The 25,237-nt window shown below is 34.4% G+C and overlaps 3 protein-coding genes across 4 annotated transcripts; 1 reads left to right on the top strand and 2 right to left on the bottom strand.

The window, feature by feature from the left end:
* The first annotated feature begins 276 nt into the window (after positions 1-276).
* LOC110102756 (mediator of RNA polymerase II transcription subunit 9) lies at positions 277-9,769 on the top strand. The gene is made up of 2 exons (XM_020831218.2): positions 277-901; positions 8,959-9,769. The coding sequence occupies exons 1-2, from the start codon at positions 507-509 to the stop codon at positions 9,620-9,622; spliced, it is 1,059 nt and encodes a 352-aa protein (XP_020686877.1). The 5' UTR covers positions 277-506; the 3' UTR covers positions 9,623-9,769.
* Positions 9,770-9,848: 79 nt separating this feature from the next.
* LOC110102757 lies at positions 9,849-11,204 on the bottom strand. The gene is made up of 2 exons (XM_020831220.2): positions 11,001-11,204; positions 9,849-10,417 (listed from the first exon to the last, which is right to left on the bottom strand). The coding sequence occupies exons 1-2, from the start codon at positions 11,053-11,055 to the stop codon at positions 10,107-10,109; spliced, it is 366 nt and encodes a 121-aa protein (XP_020686879.1). The 5' UTR covers positions 11,056-11,204; the 3' UTR covers positions 9,849-10,106.
* A 1,974-nt stretch (positions 11,205-13,178) lies between these two features.
* On the bottom strand, positions 13,179-20,961 carry LOC110102777 (probable glycosyltransferase At5g03795). 2 transcript variants are annotated; one of them, XM_028695111.1, is made up of 7 exons: positions 20,791-20,961; positions 20,516-20,639; positions 20,058-20,421; positions 14,985-15,271; positions 14,517-14,749; positions 14,094-14,251; positions 13,179-13,707 (listed from the first exon to the last, which is right to left on the bottom strand). In XM_028695111.1, exons 3-7 carry the CDS (start codon positions 20,256-20,258, stop codon positions 13,606-13,608), a joined length of 981 nt encoding a protein of 326 aa, XP_028550944.1. In that variant the 5' UTR covers positions 20,259-20,421; positions 20,516-20,639; positions 20,791-20,961; the 3' UTR covers positions 13,179-13,605. The 2 variants fall into 2 exon arrangements, with proteins under 2 accessions (XP_028550944.1, XP_028550943.1); XM_028695110.1 differs by having other exon boundaries at positions 20,058-20,639.
* Positions 20,962-25,237: the final 4,276 nt, after the last annotated feature.

The raw sequence follows: 25,237 nt of genomic DNA, 5'->3' as shown, positions 1-25,237 counted from the left end.
GAATTTTTGTATTGTTTTTTTCCTTTTTTTTAGGTCTTTGCTTTTCGGTCAAGGCCTTTAATTACTGTTTTTATTTCCTTTCTTTACATGTAACTTATTCATTTTAATGAAAAGGGCTATGCCCAGAATTTTCCCCCAAAAAAAAATAACGTTTGAACATGATCTAGGCTTTGCTCAAGTGATTTCAAAAGCTCGATCTTTTTGGTCATTTTTTATAGTGTGTAATAAAAAAATTTGAGATAGAAAATGATATATTTTGAATCAAAGTAATTTTTTTGATATATATATGAGATATATTTTATTATTATTATTATTACTATTATGAGATATATAAAGCTATTTTTTTATTTATATGTGATTTATTTCCCAAATTCCCATCAATAATAACTTTGGTCTGCACATAAACGTAATAACTTTCCCGACTGAACAAACATCGGTGACAATATCCACTTCTACCACACTAGGCACGAAGAGAGAGAGAGAGAGAGAGAGAGAGAGAGAGGGTAATGGAGGAGGAAGGGAAGAAGGCATTAGCGCTGCAACAACAGCAGCTACTGATGCAGCAGAGACAACAACAGATCCATCTCTTACAGCGGCAGCAGCAACAGCAGGCCATGGCCAGATTTCCTTCCAACATCGATGCCCATCTTCGCGCGCCTGGGATGCGACCGCACCTCCTTCAGCAGCAACATCAGCCGCTGCACCATCAGCAACAGCAGCACCAACAGCCTCCCCCAGCGGCGGCTACAGCGGTGCCTCCGGCGGCTACGGCACCGGCAGCGCCTGGAAGGTTGCGGCCTGGAAATTCGATTGAGGCGGAGATGGTGCACCAGGATGTCATGAATGTCTGCAATCCCGACTTCAAGCGCCCGTTTTCGTCCATCGAGGATGCAGTACTTAGGTAAAAGCTCTTTCTTTGTTTCTCGTCCTTCGTTTTGATTGTTGATTTTATTCGGATTCGAAGAGTTTAGTCGGTTAAATTTTTTTTACTGCCGCGAATTCGGGACTGTATTTTTTGGTGCATTAAATTTCAATTAGGGTTTGCTCGTTTTTAACTGTTCTTAAGTGCGGAAGATCGGCTGTTGTATGTGTTTAATTCTGAAACTTTCATCTCTTGTGTTGCTTCTTTTCATATTTTTGCCATTGACGATGCTGGACGCATGTAAAGCTCTTTCTTTGCTTCTTATTTCTTTTGTTTTTTTTCCCCCCCGGATGGAAGAGTTTTAGGGTTTTCTTTTTTCTGACTGCTGTGAATTTCTGGCTGCGATTTTGGTGCTTTGAATTTCATTTTGGGCTTTATCGGTTTGGCTGTTCCGGAATAGGGAAGACAGGGTTTTTGTAGGACTGGTTGGACTATATGTGGAACCTCCTCCTCTTTCTCCATGCTTCCCCCTCCCTCAAGGCTATGGAGCTCCACCAAGAATCACATCCATACTCCATGGATTACCCTCACCATGGTCTTAAGAGAAACCTTTGTTTTGTATAGATTAGGATCCCCTCTGATCATCGCCTTCCTCCCTCCCACCATGAATTTCATAGTCTTCTACAAATGCTACAACTGAGTTCAAGAAGACCTTGATCTTTCAAACTATGAAGTGTCAAACTATGAAGACCTTGTCTTTCATAGTCAATATCTTCCAATCCACCTTGGTCTCCTCTAGGGTCTACAATCACTTCATGCCTAAAATTCATATGTACTCCTTAAGAAAGCTTCATTGAAACCTTAAACCTATTCGATGTGAATTGAAGAGTTGAGCTCTGAGATGCCGAGAATTTGGTCTTGGTTCCTTTCGGACGGTGCAGGTGGATCCTATCTCCTTCTTTTGTTCTGGTTCCCATGCGTGTAGGAGATTTTGACTTGGGTTTTTTAGAAGCAAGGAGAGTGTGCTTTTGCGCTCTTTCTACAGCCTTGTATTATTTTCTTTCCCGGCTAGGCATGCTTTCAATTGAACCAAGGGAAAGAAATTCTCCCTCACCTAGATCTCTTGAATTGTCACCATCAATCCTGGGAAGATACCTCTACTCTTCTCCACCATCCTTGTTCCCATCATCACCCCAAAATAATCCATGTTGACCAGCTTCAGCCCCAATCGATCCAACACCTTGTTAGAGATGAAATTGTGGGTCGCTCCACTGTCCACAAGAATTACTACTAATTCTCCTCCTATCTATGCCCTCATCTTCATGGTGTGATTTGAGGTAAACTTCACCACTGAGTTCAGGAAGGTCTCCGCCACATCTAGCTACAAATGTTCCTCCTCCTCAACCACCTCCTCCTCCAGAGTCTTCTCCTCCTCATCATAGACTGTAATTATCTGCAGCGAACGATCCTTGTTGTGGTGGCCTTATGCGAACTTCTCATCACAACGAAAACACAATCCCCTAGCCCGCTTCTCTTCAATCTCCGCCTTAGTCATCCATTTGAAATTTCGCCCGGATTGTGCTCTCAATCCTCTATCATTGAGTACTTCTCTCTGAATGGGCACAAGCTATACTTTGGTGCCAAAAAAGTAGTTGTTGTCATGTTTGAAGCTCCCGAACTACTACCCTTGCTGCTTCTTTCAAGTGAGTTTTTGTCCTCCACTAATTGGGCTAGCTCCATAGCCTCTCACAACCCTCGTGGCCTCAATAATCGGGCAACGGCCTTGATCTCTAGCTTGAGCCCCTTGATGAAATTCTGTCCAACACTATCTCAAATAGCCTCCCCAATCGGCTAGTAAGATACTCAAACCTCTCCTGATAATCCATCATTATCACTTCCTGAATCAGAGCAAAGAACTGCTCATAGAAGTCTCATTCCCGACTGGTTCAAAAACTTTCTAATGAACTATCTTTGAACTCTCTCTACGGTCGGATTGGATCTCTCATGTCTCTCCATTTATAGCAAGACATAGCCACCGTGAGTCTTTTCTCCTCCGTCAGCCCATTCACCGCAAAGTACCTCTACCGCCTAGAGATCCACCCATGAGCATCTTTCCCTTAAAAAATGGGCATCTTCAGCTTTCTCACTCTCAAATCCTCTCCGTCTTAACTTTCTCTTCCACCTCTGGCTCCTCCCATGTGGCGATTATTATGATCTCTCCATTGTTCTTTCCCACCTTCCTCCATTCTTAGATATCCTCTTTCTCAAAATCAGCCCTCCTCATTTCTTCCTCCCAATTTCTCCTAATGTCATATCCTTCGCCCATTTCCCTCCTAGTTTTCCCTCCTAGTTATTTGTTCAAGAGGTGGCATATTTTCCTTGTCGCCCAAGATTTCTACCTCTTTATCACCCCCCATTGTGACGACCTTGGGGTTTCCCCACTTCCTTAGCCACCCGTTGGTGCTTTTTCCTCCGATGTTGCCGGTTGAGTGTAAAGCTCCAATATTTTCTTCATCATATCCTCTAGGTTAGAAAATCTTCCTTTCATGGATGAAATCCATTCCTCACTTTAGATTTGAGTTTGACAACTTCTTCTAATTTTTCTTCCAAAGCTTCCACTTTCTTCAGCGCCATAGATCATGAATCGTGCTTTGATACCAATTTGATATGACTTGATGATCAAACAACACACAACAATACAACAACAACATCAAGCCTTTATCCCACTACGTGGGGTCGGCTACATGAATCCTTTTTCTCCATTGTGTCCTATTAAAAGTCAAATTCTCGTTTAAATCTAATAAAGAAAGGTCATTCCTAATATTTTCTAACCAAGTCTTTTTAGGTCTACCCCTACCTTTCTTAACATAAGTCAAATCTAATACCTCTACTCTCCTAACCGGGTCATCGCAAGGCCGCCGTTTTATGTGACCAAACCATCTAAGGCGACTTTCTCTAATCTTATCTTCTACTGGAGCTACTCCAACCTTTTCACGTATATGCTCATTTCGTATCCTATCTCTAAGGGTAAAGCCACTCATCCACCTGAGCATCCTCATCTCTGCCACACTTAACTTAGTATTATGCTTCTCTTTTAAAGGCCAACATTCGGCACCATAAAGCATTGCGGGGCTCACTACCATCTTATAGAATTTTCCCTTAAGTTTGAGGGGTACATTTCTATCACATAACAAGCCCGATGCATTCCTCCACTTCAACCATCCAACTTGAATTCTGCCGTTGCCAGGTCCCAAGTCCTGGATGAGAAAAGTGGAGGGTTGCGTTAGGTAGTCGACAGCCAGCGTAAAACTTGTCGAACAATAATGACATGAATCCTTTAAGAAACACACAACAATATAAAAATAAAAAAAATATTCCAATAAAATCTTGAAATAACACAGGGCTAATTTCCAAGGAAAGAAAAATAAGATAATGATCAAACAGTTTCCAAAATTTAATTGCTTATAGTCGAATTGAGCGGCTCGACGAGACGAATCCAACGAGATAAAGATCGTTGATTTCTGATATCATTAAGCTATATTTTTATTCAAATTTATGCTATACAATTAATGCATTTCCTTTTTTTTAATTAAAATCTCTCTCTATATATATATATATATATCGAAAATCTTCGACTTTTATTTGAAATTTTATTTTGAAGAATCTCAAAAATATTTTAGCTGAAATTGAAACTCACTTAAATTACCTGAAATAAAAATATTTTAAAGAATGTTGAGTAAAACTCCAAACGGAGAGCCCCCCTATAATGAGTCAGCAAACAAAATTATTTTAATTTAGGCCCCCCCTGAATAAAATTTCTGCCTCCGCCACTGCCCACAGGGGAGCTAAAAGGTTCATGATCTACATTTGTATCACATTAAAATTTTTTCAACAATGAAAAAGCCTTCGTAGTATTTATCTTTTGACAATCTTTAAAAACATTTTTTAATTCATAATAATATTTTTTCCCTCCTCTCTCCACCATCAAGCGTCCTTACTAACGTGTGATACATTTTAGGACTTCTAAAAATCTAACAATCTTCTAAATAAGTCATTCGGTTCAACTTAAGAATTTCAATTTACCTCTCTAAGCAATCTATCCTGAAAGATTAACAAAACTCTGTTCTTCAAATTCCAACAATGTCATCACTTATTTCTTTTGATATATTTTTTTTCTACTCTTAGGCATACATCTATGAAGCAATAACTCTTACTCTATATTGCATTGTCAAATATTTTCCAAGAATCATCTTATAAACTTTGCACAAAAAAAGAAGCCTTCGTCTCAAAAATATAACTATTTATGATTTGTTGGTTCCATTTTTGAATTTTAGTTAAATATTCTTCTAGTTTCTTAAAATATACATTCACTATTGTAACATCATAGGCTATTGTTAACCAAATATTGCTACTTGCATTATTTTTCTATATCTTATCTCTTCATGAATAACACAGTCTACTATAACTAAGATATCCATTTAAGTCAACATTCGTAAGTATCCTTTTATTCTTAGATGTACATTGTAATAATTTATTCATCTCTTTCCTTTCCAAAATTAGTTTTTCAAATATTTGGATCCTAAATGGACGACTAAGACTACTCATATTTATAATATCTACTAAAAATCAATTTGATAACAATCACCCCTTTACTAATTCTATTCACTTCCATAATTTATCATTCAATTCTATCTCAACTACTATCTCAAACCTATTTCTATTAATAATCTTTCCTAGATACACAACTTATAACCTTCCCCAAGTTCTTTGAATTTTTTCACCTTTTAATTTAGTTTCTTGCATAAAATTAATATTTATTCATCTCTTAGTTAGTGTGTTCACTAATTATCTTGTCTTCTCATTCAACTCCCTCAAACTTAAGGGAAAATTTTATAGAATGATGGTGAGACCTGTAATGCTTTATGTGGCCGAATGTTGGCCATTAAAAGAGAAACGTAATACTAAGTTAAGTGTTGCAGAGATGAGGATGCTCGGGTGAATGAGTGGCTTTACCCTTAGAGATAGGATATGAAATGAGCATATACGCGAAAAGGTTGGAGTAGCTCCAGTAGAAGATAAGATTAGAGAGAGTCATCTTAGATGGTTTGGTCATATAAAACGGCGGCCCTGATAACCCGGTTAGGAACGTAGAGGTGTAAGATTTGACTTATTTTAAGAAAGGTAGAGGTAGACCTAAAAAGACTTGGTTAGAAAATAGTAGAAATGACTTTCTTTATTAATTTTAAACGAGAATTTGACTTTTAACATGACACAATGGAGAAAAATAATTCATGTAGCCGACCCCACGTAATGGGACAAATGTTTGATGTAGTTGTATGAATTATAGTTCACATTATTCTATTAATTTACCTCTAAGGGAACTTTATTCCAAGTTCTTATCCTAATTCTTGTATCTTGGACTATCTTCTTTGCCCACATCTATTCATGATGTGGGAACCCTTGCTTATTTAACATTGCACCCGAGCGCCAATGCGGTGGCTCTTGCACACTTCTCGATATATTTAGGTCATACAACGCGTCACTTATAGGGAACATCCTAGCATTAATACAATATATTAAATGATTCATGTCATGATTATTTGCAAGTTTTATAATAGTTGTCGACTACCTAACGCAACCCTCTACTTGTCTCATCCAAGGCTTGCGACCTAGCAACGACAATGTTAATGATACTCATCTACCACTAAAAAGTTCTACCACTCAGTGGATGCAAGCTTCTTTGAACAATCATTCATTCCCCAACGTGATATTCAAGGGGAAACCTTAGCCAGGGAATATTAATTTTGAAATCATATCCTCGAAATTTGTATGACTAATCCTAATTTACAAGAAGACATTAAAAATCTCCCATTCAAGTTGTCCCCCACACCTTTTCCACTCAAAATAATATAATAAAAAAATGATGTTGTATTCTAGAAGGAATCGACCACGGTATATCCTGCACATAAGCATGACCTGGAGTCTGAACCTGATTAAGTCTCTACAGGAACACTAAAAGATAACAAGGATACTAAACTCTTCGATAGTGACTTTTTGTGTAACCTCAAAAAACCTATTTCCCTATGGAAAGTTATAAGAACTTTGACCAGCCATCCAGTTCACATCTTTTTCTTTTATTTTAATTCTCACCCAAGTTCTAGACATTCTTTAGCAACCTCACTTAAGAACAAGTTCCTAAATCCATTATAAGGCAATCGACTTTCCTAAATGAAAACATACACTTGAAGAAATGCAAGCACTAGAAAAATACAAAATCTGGGAGTTCTCTGATTTACCCCTAGGAAACAAACCTATTGGATGCAGATGGCTATTTACTATCACATACAAAGTTGGTGGGAATATAGTAAGTGCCAAAGCCAGCTTTGTTGCAGAAGGATATACTTACTTTGTATAGACTATTAAGATATTTTTGCACAAGTTATTAAACTTAACACTATTTGAGTCCATCTAACAACTAATAATAATTGACCAATATATCAACATGATGTTAAAAATAGTTTTCCTAATGGAGACCTTGAGGATGATATATATTTTTAAAATTACTTTTAGATTCCATTCCAAATTCCCACCTAAAGTCTGCAAACTCAATACATCTCTGTATGGTTTAAAAAAGTCCTCGAGCACAGTTTGATATGTTCTCTAAAGTTGTCAAGTATTATAGGTATACTTAATACTAAGCTGACCAGAATTTGTTTATAAATAGAATCTACTTGAGGAAAATAGCCTATCCTAGTTATATATATGGATGATATTGTACTGAAATTTTAGTGATATATAGAAACCATAAAATAATTTTTGGTAAAGAACTTTGATAACAAAAAATTGGGAAACCTAAATCATTTCTTAGGAATGGAAATTGCTAGATCCCCAAAGGTATCACTGTCACTGTACACAAATATATTCTTGTTCATTTAAAACTAATTGAGATGCAAAGATGCAAACCAATTGATACACTCGTGGATCCTGATAGGAGAAGAGGCTTTGCGAGGAGCTATTTGGGAAAGATATAAGGGACATTTATTAGGGGATTTGGGTTGTTTAAGGGGGGAAATTGTGGAGGTTTAGGGCTTATGTTGAGTTTTATTTTCTGCAGTTATTTTTGTTGGGTGTTTGGGTTCCTAGTGGATGTTGGGAATTGTGTGAGAGACGATTCACCTCTCGAATATTAAATCAACTTGTATCTTGCCTTTATTTGCTTGAAGATTAGTAAATACAGCTCCCTTGGTGTTATTTCTTGATCTATTTTTGTAAGTTTGTTGTTTTTTATATTATTTTGTGTTGTTTTGATCATCAAGTCCTATCAGGTACACGATGAAGAGAATGAATGCAAAATTAAGGTCATTAACAAGAAGAAGATGAACATCTTCCATTAATTACCTTAATATCTATCAGAAGACGGATGATTAAGGAGATTGCAAGATCAATTTTTTGTGGAATGCAGAAAATTTTGCTTTGATACCAATAAATTTAGAGTAAAAACAAAAGAGGCATTGCAAGGTTAAGGGGGGAAGAAGAAACCTATTACACAGCATGGAGTGAAAAACCATGCAAAGCCTAATTTTGATTAAATTATCACAATTATTTTATCTAACTATTACATGACGACTAGATCTCTATTTATAATAGAAGAACCTCCCAAATAAAATTAAATAATAAATTGCTTATGCCAGAGAAAAATAGTTAAGTGTGGTTGCTTCTTAATACCGAATTGCTATATTCTCTTTGAAATTTTATGCTACAACATCTTCTAATTGTACTTTTGGTTGTCAACTAGCCCATTTTTACATATTGGGCCGTTGAGTAATAAATGCTTTATTAGATCATTCATTTCTGCACCACCGATTGTATCTAAGTATTAGCATAAGGGAATTCGACCTTTTTTTCATACATTTGGTCATCAGAGCTCATTTTATATTTGCTTCTTTACCTTTTTACTTGGTTAATCCCATTAAATTAAGGCCATTGAATTCTATCACCTTCCAAGCAAACTTTATCAGTATAAAACTATTCTGACATTGCACCATTTACTGTCTTACTTTTCCTATCACCTACTTAATGTTGTATTAATCTCTCAGGCTATTACCCTATCATGTTGTGGCTGACTATGAGGCAGAGGAAGATGACAGGATACTTGACAGTGATACAACTGGCCAAATCCCGTCTCGTCTCCAGCAATGGGATCACAACATCCTCGCAAAGATTGCGGAGCTAACCGCTACTTTCGATAAGCAGGTCCTCGCCTTCAACATCATGTCCAAGAAGAGGAATCTCGGGGAGTTCCGATCTGAGGAGAAGCTCATGATAGAGCAGGCTCTTCTTCAAGAGGAGAAGCAAATGCTGTTGAATCTCCGCGCTGAGGTTGAGCTGCGAGAGAAAGCTGGAAGGGAAGCTGCGGCCGCAGAGGCCAGGATGAGAATGGCAGTAGCCCAAGCCGAGCATGCACGAGCAGAGGCACAGGCACAAGCTGAAATGGCTGCTCGTATGCCGCCACGAGCCATTCGAGCAAATGCTGCAGCTTCGCACGGCGATGTTGGCTCCAGCAATGCCATGGTGCATCAGCAGCAGGGAGGCAGTGGGGAAGATATGGGTGAAGGTTGGGAGAATATTGTGCCAAAGGGAGATGGAGATGAGGACCCTTCAGAGGATTTTTTGAATGATGAAAATGAGCAAGAAAATGGAGATGTTGCAGGGCAAGAGTGGCAGCATGACGCTGGGGAGCTGGACTTGAACAGTAGGTGATCTTTTAGTTGGCAAGATTGTAGAACTTTAATTTATAGATGTTAAAATAATTTTTTTCTCAAGTGGCAGATGTTAGCTATGTATACAATTAATTTGAAGATATGCATTTGTATCTCTTCAATTTGATGTGCTTTTCTTACAAATGTATCTGGAATTCGCTTTTTTAAGTCTATTTCTTATACCACAGTTTTCTTAAAAGTGATTATGAAACTATGGATGCGAGTTCTGGATAAAATCAAGCTGGATTTCATTCAGAGATTGTTCATGAGCTGATTTTTTTTTAGTATCAAGTAATACAGCACAGAATCAAATATACTATATTTGATACATTTCACCCTTTATCTCAATAACATTCAGGTTTTACTTGGGACTGATTTTTCACTGTTTTCTAAAATAGCATTTTAGAAAAAAAATTGACTAAAAAGCTGCTTTAAAAAACAATAAGAAAATTTTTCCAAACGAAACCAATCCTACTCCATCATTATTAGCATGAAGGCTGGAAGGCTGCAGGAAACATCCTAAATGCCCTATCCCATGAATAAAGAAACTTCACAGATTCAGAGCTTTGTATGGCTTTTCCATCATTAACAATATAGTCATCTCCTTCCCTTCTGAATAGCTTCTGATCCACCTCCATTGAGCTTGCAAATCCTTCAGATCTCAGGAACAGCCTCATCACTTTGGACCTGCAAGTATTCTTTACTGTTACCTCAAACACAGGGTCTGAACCAACCTTAATCCCTGTGTTTCTAATCTCTAATTTGATGCTTGAGATCTTACAGTACTCTCCATTCCCTGCAATTCCAAAGTAGTAGTATTGTGACAATTCAAGTATTTAATAGTAAGAAAATATTAATTATTATGATGTAACAGCAGTGTTGAAATAAGAGAAGATAAATAATAGAATGATTGACTATGTTATAAGAATAATTTGAGTGATATAGATTAAAAAAAGGTAATTAAAAATGATTTAGATTATTTCAACATGTCCATGCATTAGATTAGTGGACAAAATTAGCGTTCGAGGATTAGCAATTCAAAACAAACTATGCAGAAAAAGGTTTCGTTTGGGACGGCTTTTTTACTACTTCATAAAGCAGCTTTTTTGTACAAAATTTTTAATTTTTTATAAAAAGCTGTTTTAAGAAGCTGTAAGAAAACCGTCACAAGCGAAATCTAAGTTAATGCCTTGATCATTGCTTCGTATAAAAAAAAAAAAAGAAAAATGAGTACTCAGAAAGCTGATCTCAAATAATTTGAATCAACTAAAGATGATCTATAAATAAAGTGGGGGAATGTAGTATCTTCAACAACATGTAACATATAATTAATGTTAAAAATCTGTTAACTTTATGTGTACAAAAGGTAATTTTGTAACCTTTCAGAACAAGAAGTAAGAGTATGCCAAACACAAAGCTTGCAGCAGGCGCCATGGAGGAGCACACAGCTTGGGATTTTCCTTGCAAGTCTCAGAGCAGCTGGGCAAGGAGAGTAAGGAAACTAGAAACTAAGCAACTATGCACTTGATTTTTTTTCTTTCTGAAGCTAAATTTGTTTTTATAGTACTCTTGAGAGGGCAAGCATGAATTGGATATAGTCAGGTCAACCTACTGGTCTTTTTTTTTATCCTTTAATGTATATTTCTACCGGCAAAGACTTAGAAAATCAATCATTTTTATGAGTTCAGACCTACATAAAGAAACATTGATGTGAAAGACATAAATGTTGGATGTGATAGTTGGATGAAAACATGGGAATTGGGAAGGTTCTATCTTGCATTGTATTATATTGTACTATTTTATCAAAGAAAATAGATAATTATTTAATAAAATTAAATTAAAATTGATATATGTGATAATTTGATAAAAGATTTATATAGTTATAATTTAATAGATTAATTTTAATTAAGTTATTATTAATTCATTAATTATGATATAAAAATAAAAAATCTACACAGTTTTTTTAAGTTATTTAAGCCGCTTTCGATATTATTACTTCAAATATCTATCAAATTGAGGCTAAGGCTTCCTCAGTGATGACTTTCTTACTGCTTTTTAAATCAATTTAAATATAAAAATTTTAATTTTTGCATAAAAACGTGCTTCAAAAAGCAGCAAGAAAGTCGTCGCAAACGAATCCCATGTCACTTAGATAAAATTAATATTTGAAGGATAAAAAAGAAGGAGAAAAAAAAGATTGAAGGTAGCATAAAAATTAAATAATTGATTTCCAACACGATTTCCAAAGGGAAGCTTTCCTGAACTTTCACTTAGACAAACACATTTTGTATTCTTAATGATCTATGACTTCACAGTCAAAAAGCTACACCACTATTTCCTTCTTAATCAGAGAATCATATGGAACGAAGACTAAGAAAATGGTTCTCCAATTTGTCCGGTTCGATGCTATAATTATTTCTATGGAATACTAGGAAGAACCAACATGAACCGGAGATTGGACCGTTGAACCAATAAACCAATTCTTGTTTTGTTGTGCGGAGTTCAGACTGTGAGCGTACACAATATTTTTATACTGTGTATCATTATTTTTATACAGAGTATTTGCACTCACATGTTCGAACATAACTCTACATTCAGACTACGCACTGAATAATTTTTCCGAAAAATGATCAAATTATTATAATTCAGTTAATATGTAATGCCTAAAAAATCATTTTAACATAAAAAATTAAAATCTAAATTTATTAAATAAAATTCAAAAGCCCTAGCCCTTCAAATTTTCAATCTTCTTTGTTTTTTGATTAGTCAATGTTCGGCCCTTCCATTCAATCCAACAAACTTTAGACATCGACTCACCGTCTTTCCTCAACGATGCAAATGATGATGTTCCTCATGAGCAACTGCTCTTCTAACATTTCTAGGAGAAATTATTCTGTACGCAGTTCGAACACAGAATTGGGTTCGGATGCTGCGTATTTACTGCTTATTTTACTGCGTATTTTCTAATACATTATATTTTCTACGTATTTTTTGCGTATTAATTGTGTATTTAGTGAGTATTATTTATGTGTTGCTTTTTGACACGAAAAAATTTGATATCAAAAAATATGCAACACAATAAGCAGTAAATACGCAGCATCCGAACGCGTTCGGATTACGTACAGAATAATTTCTCCATTTCTAGACTGTTTGAATTCAAAATTATATAAGATATTTCATGTGTATTATATATTTATAAATTAATTTGCCCTTTTCACATATTTGCATAATTATTATTTATTTAATAAATAATTAAATATTTTTAATATTTATTTCATCATCATGACTAACATTTCATTTGAGACGTTTTTTTAATGCTTCTAAAAGTAACTTTCTAATAAAAAAATTAAATTTTTATACTAAAAAATACTTTAAAAACAACAAAAAATCACCCCAAACAAAACCTAATTTTTATATCATTATTAAGGTTTTATTTGAGTCGACTTTCTTATTGTTTCTTAAAACAAATTTTTAGTTAATTTTTTAATTTTTATACTTAAAAACTATTTTAAGAAGTAATAGAAAAGCCGGCCCAAATGCAGCCTAAGCTTGTCATGTGTTTTGAGAAGCTTATGTTATGGTTTTTGTTCACATAGAAAAAAACATAAAGAACGCTGCAAAGTAAAAAAGCGTAAGAAACTTGATCTACCCGGCCATACATCAGATCACAAATACTGGATATCTACCTAGTTTTTCACATGCTGTTGCTACCACCTTTGTTCTTTTGTAAGATTCGTGCATTTAGGCCAACCAGTGCGAGTGTTTTCTTGTGGTAGCGGGAACCGACCGTATGGTTGTCAACCATACACTCGGCTCCCGCTGCCAGCAAGCAAACACTCGCACAAACAAGGAATTGAAGATCGACGGGCTCGCCGGAATCAACTCGCTGGATTTCTACGCCGAAACATGTGGCTGTAGATGGATGGATGCTATGCTGGAAATTGTTGACAACCTGCCTTTGGGAATCCTTCTTCTATTCTAAAATTAGTACTTAATAACATGATGGCGCAACCATAGCTCATGCATTACCATGTGGAATGCGTCAAAAGGGAGGGGAGGAGAGTGCCACTCAAAATGTTTCTGGGCCTGTAACATTTAGTGATCTGATTTCGTTAGGAAATTGATAAAAATAACGATAAAAAAATAGATGCTAATTAAATTTTGATAAACCATATGTATAAAATAGCAATAAAAAATAAACTGCAGGCTTGAAGTTTCCATGATTCATCAAGAACACAGAAAAAAACAGCCTCCACAGCATCTTTTTCCAAATTTTAGGCTTCGTTTGGGATGGGTTTTTTCTTGCTTTTTAAAACGGCTTTTTAGTACAAAAATGTATTGAATTTGAATTTTTTTTTACTAAAAAACCATTTTAAAAAAAACAGTATGAAAACTGTTCCAAACGAAGTCTTAGTAGATTGCATTAGGTGCCTACTAATTATACAGAGTAAAAGATGATTAGATGAGCATACCTCAACAAGTCCCATGTGCAATGCAATAAATCCTTCGTCTGCTACAGACTTGAGTATAGTCTTAAGCTGGTAAACATCTTTCTCTTTAACAATAAGGGAGAACTTCTTCCAGTCCAGGATATCATTGAAGGGTAGATCGTAATAATCAGAAAGGATAACTGCAAAATATTAAAAAAATAAACTATAATTACAAAAATACTAAACCACATATAAAACCTTCCAAATATTGCAGTATAAAACAAATAGAAGATTCGAATAATGACTTCAGTTAAGAAAATTTTATGAAACTATAATTACTTTTTTTTTTTTTTGGCTTTTAATTTCACAGGTGATAATGTGAACCAACTGTGAAATACTGAAGAAAGAAAAGATAATTAACACAAATTATTTCAATAAGCTTCTATTTTATGCAGCAGAGTGTACCCGGAACACAACCGTAGTGAATGGAGTCAGTTATCCGAGCGCTATTAACCTGAGAACCACCAGGACATATGCAGAACTTACACCTGTAGAACTGTTTTTGATAAACCAGCTCCCCGGTAGCTCTGCTTATACGGTTATTACTGATGGCAAGTTCTGTGTCATTTTCCCATACACGTGCAAGTATAACTCTTATCTTGGAATTGCGATGGCCAGCCCAAAATCCAAGGATTGTCCTGCAATGTGGATGTTAGCACTAAAGAGAAATACTTAAACTTGACAGTACAAAAGATTTAATGGATGTTTTCTAGAACTTGCATAAGTAGGAGACTAAGGTTTCGTTTGGGACGGCTTTCTCCTTGCTTCTTAAAGCAACTTTCTTAGCTAAAATTTTTTAATTTTTTAATTAAAAAATTGCTTTAAGAAGCAACAAGAAAGCTGCCCCAAACAAAACTAAAATCAAATTCTAACCTGTTCACGATATCATTTCCTCCAGGTGGCAAGGGGAATGGCTGCAGCACTTGAGGAAGGGCAACATCCTTGTGCGGTATATATCCAACATTATAACTCGGGGAACAAACAACTCTAATAGAATTTTTAATAAGAGAGGGCAGTCCTTCAAACGCTCTAACACCAACATCGTGGCATGTAACAAGAAAATGGTCAGCACCTAAGGTCCTATTCCAATAAGGGTATTTCCTGATCAACCCTTCAACATAATCCTGAACTATAACAGTCATATTTTCATACGATATGCCCTGCAATTAAAAAATTATATATGCATCATAGAAAAGTAATTAAATAGGCTGCCTAAATGAAAGACAAAACTAAATATTTTAACCAAATCAATATATTAATATGGGATTAGAAACTTATGAAAATGAGACATTATTCGGGAACATGATATCATTTCACTTTCCTTTGACATAAACCTCGTATCACAAAAACCATCATTAATATGCCCGATCGCTATTTTATAAAAATTATTTTTTCGGCGTTTAAAATGCTAGCACATGCGTGATATTTTATTCAGGTCAATGCAAACCCTGAACATAAGGATTATTATTAACTGTATTAATATAAGAGATATTATTAGCATTGCCAACCAGTTCTTGAGTTTTACCATCATCAGTTAAAATATTAACCCTTCTAAAGCTATCAAGTTACACTGTGCTTTCTTAACTTCATCGACGAAATGCATTTACATCCATATATTTTGACCCTAATTGCACTCGAGCTCATTATTTATTAAACAGAAAAATTTTATTCCCCACCGTACCTTCTTATTATTGCCGTGGTCTTCTTAAACTTTTTTTTTTTTTTTTTTGCATTATCTACCAATCAGTAGTTAGGATATCCTGTTGTGAAAAATAAGCCTACAGAAAATAAACTTGATCAAATTTCAATTACAACACAAATTAAAACACAAAATATGCAGAAAAAAAAAAGATGAAAATAGAAACCACCAAAGAGAAGTTTCCGTCGAAAATTATCATTAAGACTAACAATAAGAGCAACAAACAGAAGTTCGACATGCCTAGGGAATTCAGGTAATTTTTTTAATGCCATGATTTAGCCTGAAACTATAAAAGACGTCAATTCAACAATCCCAGATCCCAACAAGATCAGCAATATTCAATCCCAGCCAAAGCAAGTACAGACGGAATCAATTCCTACTGTAGCACTAAATCACAGGACAACAGGATATGGGAAGCTACCAATAAGCAAATAAAATATTTGAATACGACTATAACAGGAAAGTTGCGAAGCAAAGCACAAGGAAACAATAGGATCCAAACATAGCTAAAGTAGAAAAGCATCCCATGGCGAAAAATAGGAATCAACAGCAGATAACAAACTTCATTCTGTATTATAATACCAAACATAGAAGCAAACCATCTAGCTGTGTCTTGCTACAGTGCATATACTGTAGCCACAGGATCCAGAACACCACAAACGGAGGATATGCTGGCATTGAAGTTTGGAACTAGTGTTAAACAGGGAATTGAAAACAGATATTTTTTTTTTTAGGGAATTGAATACAGTTGACTTTACAATCAGACGAGAATTGAACCTACTCATCTTGCAATAATTAACCACAGACATCAAGATAATCAAAATGTAAGAGAACGCATCTCATCGTTATAGGCACCATCATTATAAGGCATGCTTACAATGAAATAAATTAGTAAACAAAAAACTTTGAAGTGTCATTAATACACGTGATTTGCATATCTCATATCTGTTGAGCATAGAATCTAGATAACTGTGTGCATACCGAAAAAGTAATCAATGGATTATCGCATGCAAGTTTCCATCCCAACCCATAGAAATACTCAAGATATCCACCATCAATATTGGACACAATAGCTTCTAAAATAAGAGTGATGAGGACATCGCTCAGAGATTCTGTCATGTGTACCAGCAAAGGAATCGTAGATCGATAGCTACGATTCAGAGTCTTTATTTTTTATGCGTTTTATTTAATTTACTTTCAGTTTTTTCAAGTTCACCCCTGTGGGGAGTGTTTTCTTATTGTAGCCTTAAGGACATTTATGTACTTTGCTTTTATTTATGTTGGAGGCCTATATATAGTGGCCTTATGCTTTGTAAAAGGATGATGAATGTTTGAATGAAAATTTTATGCTTGTCTTCTTCATCTTGTGTGTGCAATAGAGAGAAGAAAGAGAACCCGAGGTAAGGGCAAGCACAATACCCACTAGTCATTGGAAGAGTCTATGGCTCGTGGTCTATCTCATTCTTCCCCTTTCTTCTTTCCTTCACCCGCCGACACCTAGCTTCCTCACAAGCCCCAGCCACATACCTCTCTACCCAATCCACCGGCCACCTTCACGACATCCTCAAATCCTTTGACGCTAAACCCTTACCCATCCCCACCGCCGGCCAAGACCTCATAACCGCCGGGCGAAGCCCATTCTTCAAACTCCACCACTGGCCCACCCATTAAACCCTTCCATTATGATGATTTCAATCATCATAACTCCTCTCCTAAATTAGCTCCAAGAGAAAAGGAAAGTAATTACCTCAATTTGAAATTTGAAATTCAATTTTCAAAAACTTTCCTTATTTGCAAATCTTAATTAGGAAAGTGCATAAATTCATGTCTATTTGAAATTCAAATTAAATTGGATTTCATGATAACTTTCTTAATTCCCATGTTTGTAAACTCATAAAACTCTCTCCACAAGCCCCTCCCTCCTCTTCATACCGCCGGCCCCCTCATTGGGCTTGACCCTTGTTGTTTCCTCATTAAGCCCTCGCCACATTAAGTGTGAAATCAAATTTCAAATGTAATTCCCTCCCAAACCTCCCAAAATCTGAAATTAATTTCAGATTTATTTTCCATCCACCTCTTACAAAACCTAACTCCCCTTTAGCCCACATAATTCCCTCCCTTGGAGAAGTTGATATTTTATTATGTCCTTTCTTTGATCCAATTTGGGAGTACGACGACTCAATGGAAAGTTAAATTGCTCGCATACTCTTTCATTTCACCGAGACGATGGACAAACAAAGACCAAAGGGGCATTGGTTCATCATCGGCCGACCACCTTCTCCTCCTTCTCCGGCTTCTCCGGCTACTTCTCCGGCAAATAAGGCCTTGCGTTTCACTTGTCTTGTGATAACATCACTCCGTTTGCTTCTACCTTTTCTCCGCTAAACACACTACAAGAAAGAGGGAAGGAACTCAAGGTGAAACGTCTTGATTTTGCACCATGGATTATTATTTCATCGCCATTAGTTTATCTACTTACTTTTGCTAATTGCTTGCAAGTACTTCGTTAATCTCCGTTGTAATCGTTTACTTTTACTTAATCTTATAACGACAAATTTCCAAAATCATTACTTGGTGAAGCATAAGTTTTCCACTAGCAAAGTAAAGTTCACATTGTTAATAATTTCCAAATCAATTCTTGTGCACACACCAAAGAGGCATGAAATTGTCTAATTAAATGTTAAATGTGGCAAGTAGGAGATGAAAAAAATAAAAGATTTTAAGGCATTGATAGGAGGCTCCTAAAATGAAGTCAAGATGAATACATTAATACTTGGACTTAAGATCAATCTTCTTGGATTTTTCAATTTATAAGCGTTTGCTTGAAGGTCTATCCAGCATTTAATGTCTTTAATGTTCCTATAGGAACCTTTTTATGATTCAACATATCATTACAGTATCAAATAGTTTTGACTTCTATATATCTCTAGTTCAAATCAAGTGTAGATTTATAATTGTCAAAATTGATAGTCAATTTTATAAGAATATTTTCATGCATATCAAGTATGAAAATCTAACAAATGATATGAAGTGAGTAATACAAATGCTAAAATATTTATGTCTAGTAATAGAAGATGATAATAAAGACCTACAATCAATTCCTAAAATACATGATGATGCAAACAAAACTCACAAATATGATAAAGCATATGGACGAACAAGCTCTTTTAAAAACTAATCCAACTAGTTTAAAGAACAATTGTAATGAACTACACAATTCTAGATTGGAACATATAAACGAAATTTTGAATTTTAAGCTTTGTTTAAGACAATCAACAATAACAAAAACAATAAGCCTTTATCCCACTACGTGGGGTCAACTCCATGAATCCTTTTCTCCATTGTGTCCTGTAAATAATCAAATTCTCATTTAAATCTAATAAAGAGAGGGAATTTTTAATATTTTCTAACCAAGTCTTTTTTTATGTGACCAAAAATTTGTTAACAATGATTGCCTTAAACACAATGTATAAAAGGATCATGCACGAATCGTTTAATACGTTGTGTTTAAGGCAATCATTCTTAACAAAATTTTGAAATTTTGATGCAACCTAAATTTCTTCATAAGGCTCATTTTATAAATTTGGGAATCACGGAACCAAGAAGCAAGAATAAAATTAACCTCATTAGAAACTTCATCAAGAGTTAATTTAGATTGTTCAAATGATTTATTAACTACACTAAGCCTGATTCTTCACTTTTATGTTCAAGGATAGAATCAGTTTGGATTGTAAATTCAAGTTCATAACCAAGAGTAGATTTAGTTTCCATTAGATGTTCAAATTTTCAATCAAAATAAGATTAATATTTTAATTGTACCTTAGGTTCATATAAAATCTTATGTTCATTTTCAATTTCTAATAGAGGTTTCGTTTCAAGATTGACCCCATATTCAAATTCAGATTTTGACACCTGCTCGATTTTAGGTTTAGATTTATGAATGATTTATAATATAGACGTAAAATTAAAGTCAATAACATCATATGTAGATTTATATAGTAACATAAAATTATTTTCTGCATCTACAACATCCTCAAAAAAATAATCATGTACCATGTTTAAAAATATCATATTTGACTAAGCAAAACTTTTGCATCAGTGTATATATGGAAAGTTTTAGATGGCCATTTAAGCTCTTCATAAATGATCGAAAAGTAGTTAAGCCCATCATAACAACACATCAATGGACCTCTAATAACATTGACCAAGTAATTATCAATTTCAAGGAACAACATGAGAAAACTCACCTTTCCCCTCATCTTGTGACAGGAAATGGGGATGAAGAAAAGATCGGCCTGATCAGGATCCTCAGTACGAAATCTACTCTCCCGTATATTCTGAAAGAAATATCCTTCACTCGCGTACTTCCCCGTGATCTTCCTCGGAGTCTGATAATAGGTATTCGGATCGCCGTCGGGATAAATATAAACCTTAAATCTTCTCACCATCTCGGCGTAGCTCGCGCTGAAAATCTTCGGAGAGTGGTAGATTGACGAAGAAGACACCAAATCAGATCCATCAAAGGATGGATTAAGGTTATCAGCTCGAGCATTGGGGAAGGTGGGGTGAGAATTGTACTGGTTTTGAGTTTGAAGGGGAGATCGGAGGGAACTGATGGAAAAGAAGGAAAAACATAGCAAGATTAGGCCAGCAGCTGCGAGGGTGGTGCGATGCAAGGAGCATAAGGATATGGAAGGTAGTTTACCAGCCATCTTAGTTGGAACTCCTCATGGAGATGAGTTCTCCGGCGAGCAAGAACCTTGAGGAGCTGTTTGGTAGCAGGATTTATGCGATTTGAGGTGGATTTGTGCGAAATCCAGCCAAACGGTCTAAAATGCAAAACCAAATCTCAAGGTAAATGAAAGCCGCCGTAGACGGAAAATTACCCCTTTTTGTGGTAAATCCCGGATTTCCGAAATCCTCTGATTCGGCGGATTTACGGTATTTGACCGAAGAAGCGCGCGAAATTGAGAAAGTTACCTTCGCAGCGAGCGAGCTCCCGTCTTGGCTTCCGATCAAAATGTCATAACTTCCGATCCAACAGGAAGCGAATGCCTTCAGGAGCGAAGTCGAACAGCGACGAAGTTGAACATCGACGAAGTAGCCGAAGAAGAACAGCAACGAAGAAATAAAGGGAAAAGCAAATCGTAGGGCTTAGGCTCTAAAAAGAAAGGAGCAAATGGTAGAAAAATTACTTTAAATGAGCAAATTAATATTTAATAATTAATTAGACATTAATGCATGTAAATTAATATTATTTATAATTTATTTTAATGAAAATTATTATATTGATTTAAGTAACTAATTATTAACTATTAATTATATTAGATTATGTTAATTTTAATTTTATTTCAATTTTATAAAAAAATTAATTAGCTATAACTATAAATATTTAATTAAAAAGTTAGATATATATACATTAGTTATAAAATAAAATAAATCATAATGAAAAATAATAATTTAAATAATTGAAATGAAATCATGAGTGCAACCAAACAGCCCCGTAAGGAGCATAGGCGCCCTTCTCCACTTGTTCGTTGTTGTGCTCGCTCGCACAATTGCACTCATTTAAGGCTTTTTAGGAGGACTATTTTTTAATGCTTTGTAAATTATTTTTTTATTTAAAAAATTTAATTCAAAAAATTTACACTAAAATTTTATTTTAAAAAATAATAAGAAATTTATTCCAAACCTAATTTTATAAAAGAGCTGATAAGTTGAATTAGGAGAATGAAATAGCCAAAATTTAAATAGAAATGCGTCAATTACTTTGACGGTCCAGATTTACTCCTCCATCATTTACGGCCGACCAGTGATAAAAAGAAAAATAAAAAGAAATATCATATTTATATTACAATACTACTTTGAGGATGAATATAATTTATTATCTTAAATAAATTATTAAATAAATATTAAAATTAATGTTAATTTAAAGTGCTGAATATTATTTTTAACTTTTAAGTGTAAATTTTTTTTATTAAATGAAGGATAACAAAAATATTAATATTTATTTATTTTATGGGTATATGAATTATATTAATTATTCTTTTTGTGTAAATTGATTTAGGGTTTTCAATGTTTGCAGATATTTTTTAATTGAAATCAAATAAATTCTATAATTTACCTTAAAACTATCTCATTATTTTTTAAAAAAAACTATCTGATTGAAATTTACTAATAATTAATTTTGAAAGTTATTATTATTATTATTATTATTATTATTATTATTATTATTATTATTATTATATAATTTTAAATTAATTGAATTGAGATAAGGGTCAAGGTGTTAGATTTATTAATAGAATAATATATTTGTCCAAAATAAATTTATAACTTAAATAAGACATAAATAATCTTGTATGTAAATAATTCTATTTATCATATTTCATATCAGTAAAGCGATTTATTGAATACTGAGAATTGTTGATTACTATGGATTCTTTGTAAAATTATCATTCAGAGCATAGAATTCTATATGTTTTATCTCCTCGTTCATTACTATGATGTTGTTAGTTGCAGCAATCTATCATGTTAGGTGAGCTGTAAAGATGTGATGTTCAATCAACTCTTAATGTAATGTATTAGTTTGAACAGAGTTGTATAAATAGATTTTTTTTTTAGCTTTTTTATGACTACTTCCTTGAAGCTTTTCTATATAAGTGATACATATGTAAAAGGAGATGAACATTGATGGAGTTATTTTCAATAGTTTTTCTTTTGTAAAATAGTTGACTCCTTAATTTATTTTTAGTTTTCATCATGATACATTGGCTTATGGCAACTCCATGAAAGTTTTGTTTGATATTGCAACCGCATGATTGCAGGACTATGTTGCTAGGTTTTCTGATAGTCCATTTGAGATGAAGGCTAGGGCAAACGATATATCTAGATATTGCGTGCAAGAATGGATGGAGAATAGTGATTTGCTTACTTTTGAACTTGCATGACAAAGCTACGATGAGAGACGGTAATAAATTAGGAAATTTCTTAAACAATATATCATGGTTGGATGTATCTGGAGCATAAGTTCTTTCATCTCAATCTTCATGTTTTTGGCCTCGACTTTCAAATAAACCAAACTATCATTGAAAATTCAATATAAGCTAGTCAAAATACTCATAATAATGATATATATCACTATCAAAAGATACCTGAAGAAATTTTACTAAAATAAGATATATCAATTTTTTTATCAATTTTAGAAAAGTGAAAATAATAAAAATATAAAATCATTGAATACAAATATAACATAGATCTCACTTACTATGATGGGAATAATTTTTGTAACATAAGCGATGCACGAAAAAGTCCCATAAGCAAAGCCCTGCATTGGGTATGTAAAACCCCTTCGAAATTCATTTTTTAGTGCAGTTAGTCTGTACGAACTGACCTTAGTACGGGACGAACTGAAGAAAATTGTGAAAATCTGTATGGATAGTACGGACGAACTGCCTGTACGAACTGAGTAAAATGCAGGTTCGTCTGGACGAACCTGAGTTCGTCCGGGACGAATTTTTGCCCGAAAGCATCGTCCAGGGACGAAATCCATCATTGTCTGTACGATCTATGTCCAGAGAGTTTCGTCCCAGGACGAATGGAAAACATCGTCGGGACGATCAAGTTCATTAAATAGATGATTTGAAATATTTTTGAAGAGAGAGAAAGAGAAGGAAAAGGCTTAGTTTCGGAGGCCGCGATGAGATTTTCGTCTGACGCTGCTGTTGGAAGAATTGTTTGTCTCGAAGTAAGGAATCTGAATACTATTTCTGATTTCGAAGATTTCATATTTTCGTATTTTTCTACTCAGTTTTGTGTTTCCGTTACCGAAACTCTTGTATATCTTTGTATTGACGAAACTTTTACCGCATAAATTTTGGTATGTTATAGAAATGATGATTTAGCACGATTTAAGTATTTTCTGGAAAATTTTCACTTGATATTTTGAATTTTGTGAGATTTTTATCGAATAGAAAATTATCCGGATGTTGAAAAATATTGCTTTAGTACAAGTAAAGTCTTGAAATGATGTGTTATCCGATTTCTAGTAATTTGATAATTTTCTGAAACTGTGTATTTTGATTCTGTTTGGGATTTATGTCGACTGTATGATATTTTAAGGATTTTCTTCAATTGAGTTAAATTGTATTTGTTGATTGCAATGTATTAATGAGATGTATACGAATGTGGATATATGATTGAAATTACTGTTATATTACTGAAAGACAAGTAAAGACTGGTTGAACCGTTGGTTGGAGATTGATTGACCTGTACAGGATGGTGGGCCGACGGGCTTTCCTTTAAAAAGGGTTTGGTGTTATCTTCTATTAATCACGTGATATAACGATTGAGAGTCATAAGGAGATTATGCCGACGGGTGAAGAGTGACGACTCTATTATTGAGCCAACGGATACAACGATATATTGATATTAACCTTGAAAATTGCCTTAATAGGCAGTGATTGTACTTGTTAAGTAAGACTATCGTATTGGAATGCATGTGTAAAGTATTGTTCATATGATTTTTTATGGATTTATTAATTACCGTACGAATTTATTGATATCGACGGATTTATTGATATTGAATTGATTATTGATGAATGGATTTACTGACGGATTTACGGGTTTATTGTTACTGCATGATTTTATTGATATTGCATATTGTACATGTCACTGGATACAGATACTGATATTGATATTGATATTGCAATGATTCATTGATACTACGGATACTGATGTTATTGATACATTGATATTATAGATTCATTGATACACCGAATATTGATCTGCTACATGTGATACACCGAGCACGTGATAGAATACGCAGTTATTGCATTAATTCGATTTTAACTGTTCTTACGATATATTGATTTGATTATTTTATATGATTTCATATCGATTGATATTATTGACCAGAGATGATTTCTTTATTCAATGATTTGATTGATATTGTTGATACGATATTTATTTAACTGATATTACTGATACGATGCTTTTTCTCTATGGATTTGGCCGATGTTTTAAGATATTATGGAATTGACTTATGTACTGATTTATTGAGCATTATAGATTTTTCTACTGTTTACCGATTCTTCTACCGATGAATGTGGATTTTATTGATTATGCATTGATTACTGATTTTTGTATCTGCATAGATTCAATGATCATGTGCAAGTGACTGTTATTGATTTGACTGATTGGCATGCATATTATTTCAGTACGTGCTTTGATTTCAGTTGTAGGTTTTTGTTGACCTGCTGGGCTTTTTGAAGCTCATTATATGTGGTTAATATTTTCATGTCAGGGCAAGGGAGCAGGAGTGGGAGGTTGATCTGAGTTCTTCAGGTTTTTGTTCCTTTTTGTTATAGTTATTCTTTTGTACTCAGGACTGTATGGAATCGTGATTATTGTGTAAATCCTGAGCATTGTA

This window comes from Dendrobium catenatum, unplaced genomic scaffold (assembly GCF_001605985.2).
Source record: "Dendrobium catenatum unplaced genomic scaffold, ASM160598v2 fragScaff_scaffold_621, whole genome shotgun sequence".
Taxonomy (NCBI): domain Eukaryota; kingdom Viridiplantae; phylum Streptophyta; class Magnoliopsida; order Asparagales; family Orchidaceae; genus Dendrobium; species Dendrobium catenatum.
This window is presented reverse-complemented; position numbering and strand designations above follow the sequence as displayed.

Bases quoted from the DNA above. Each gene is read 5' to 3' on its own strand.
- LOC110102756 (XM_020831218.2), top strand. From the start codon at position 507: ATGGAGGAGGAAGGGAAGAAGGCATTAGCGCTGCAACAACAGCAGCTA. The intron at 902-8,958 runs GTAAAAGCTCTT...TTAATCTCTCAG, and splicing joins ATCGAGGATGCAGTACTTAG to GCTATTACCCTATCATGTTG.
- LOC110102757 (XM_020831220.2), bottom strand. From the start codon at position 11,055: ATGGCGCCTGCTGCAAGCTTTGTGTTTGGCATACTCTTACTTCTTGTT. The intron at 10,418-11,000 runs GTTACAAAATTA...TTGGAATTGCAG, and splicing joins CTTACTTCTTGTTCTGAAAG to GGAATGGAGAGTACTGTAAG.
- LOC110102777 (XM_028695110.1), bottom strand. From the start codon at position 20,522: ATGGCTGGTAAACTACCTTCCATATCCTTATGCTCCTTGCATCGCACC. The intron at 15,272-20,057 runs GTGAGTTTTCTC...TTTTAATTGCAG, and splicing joins GTCACAAGATGAGGGGAAAG to GGCATATCGTATGAAAATAT. The intron at 14,252-14,516 runs GTACACTCTGCT...AATATTTTGCAG, and splicing joins TCACTACGGTTGTGTTCCGG to TTATCCTTTCTGATTATTAC.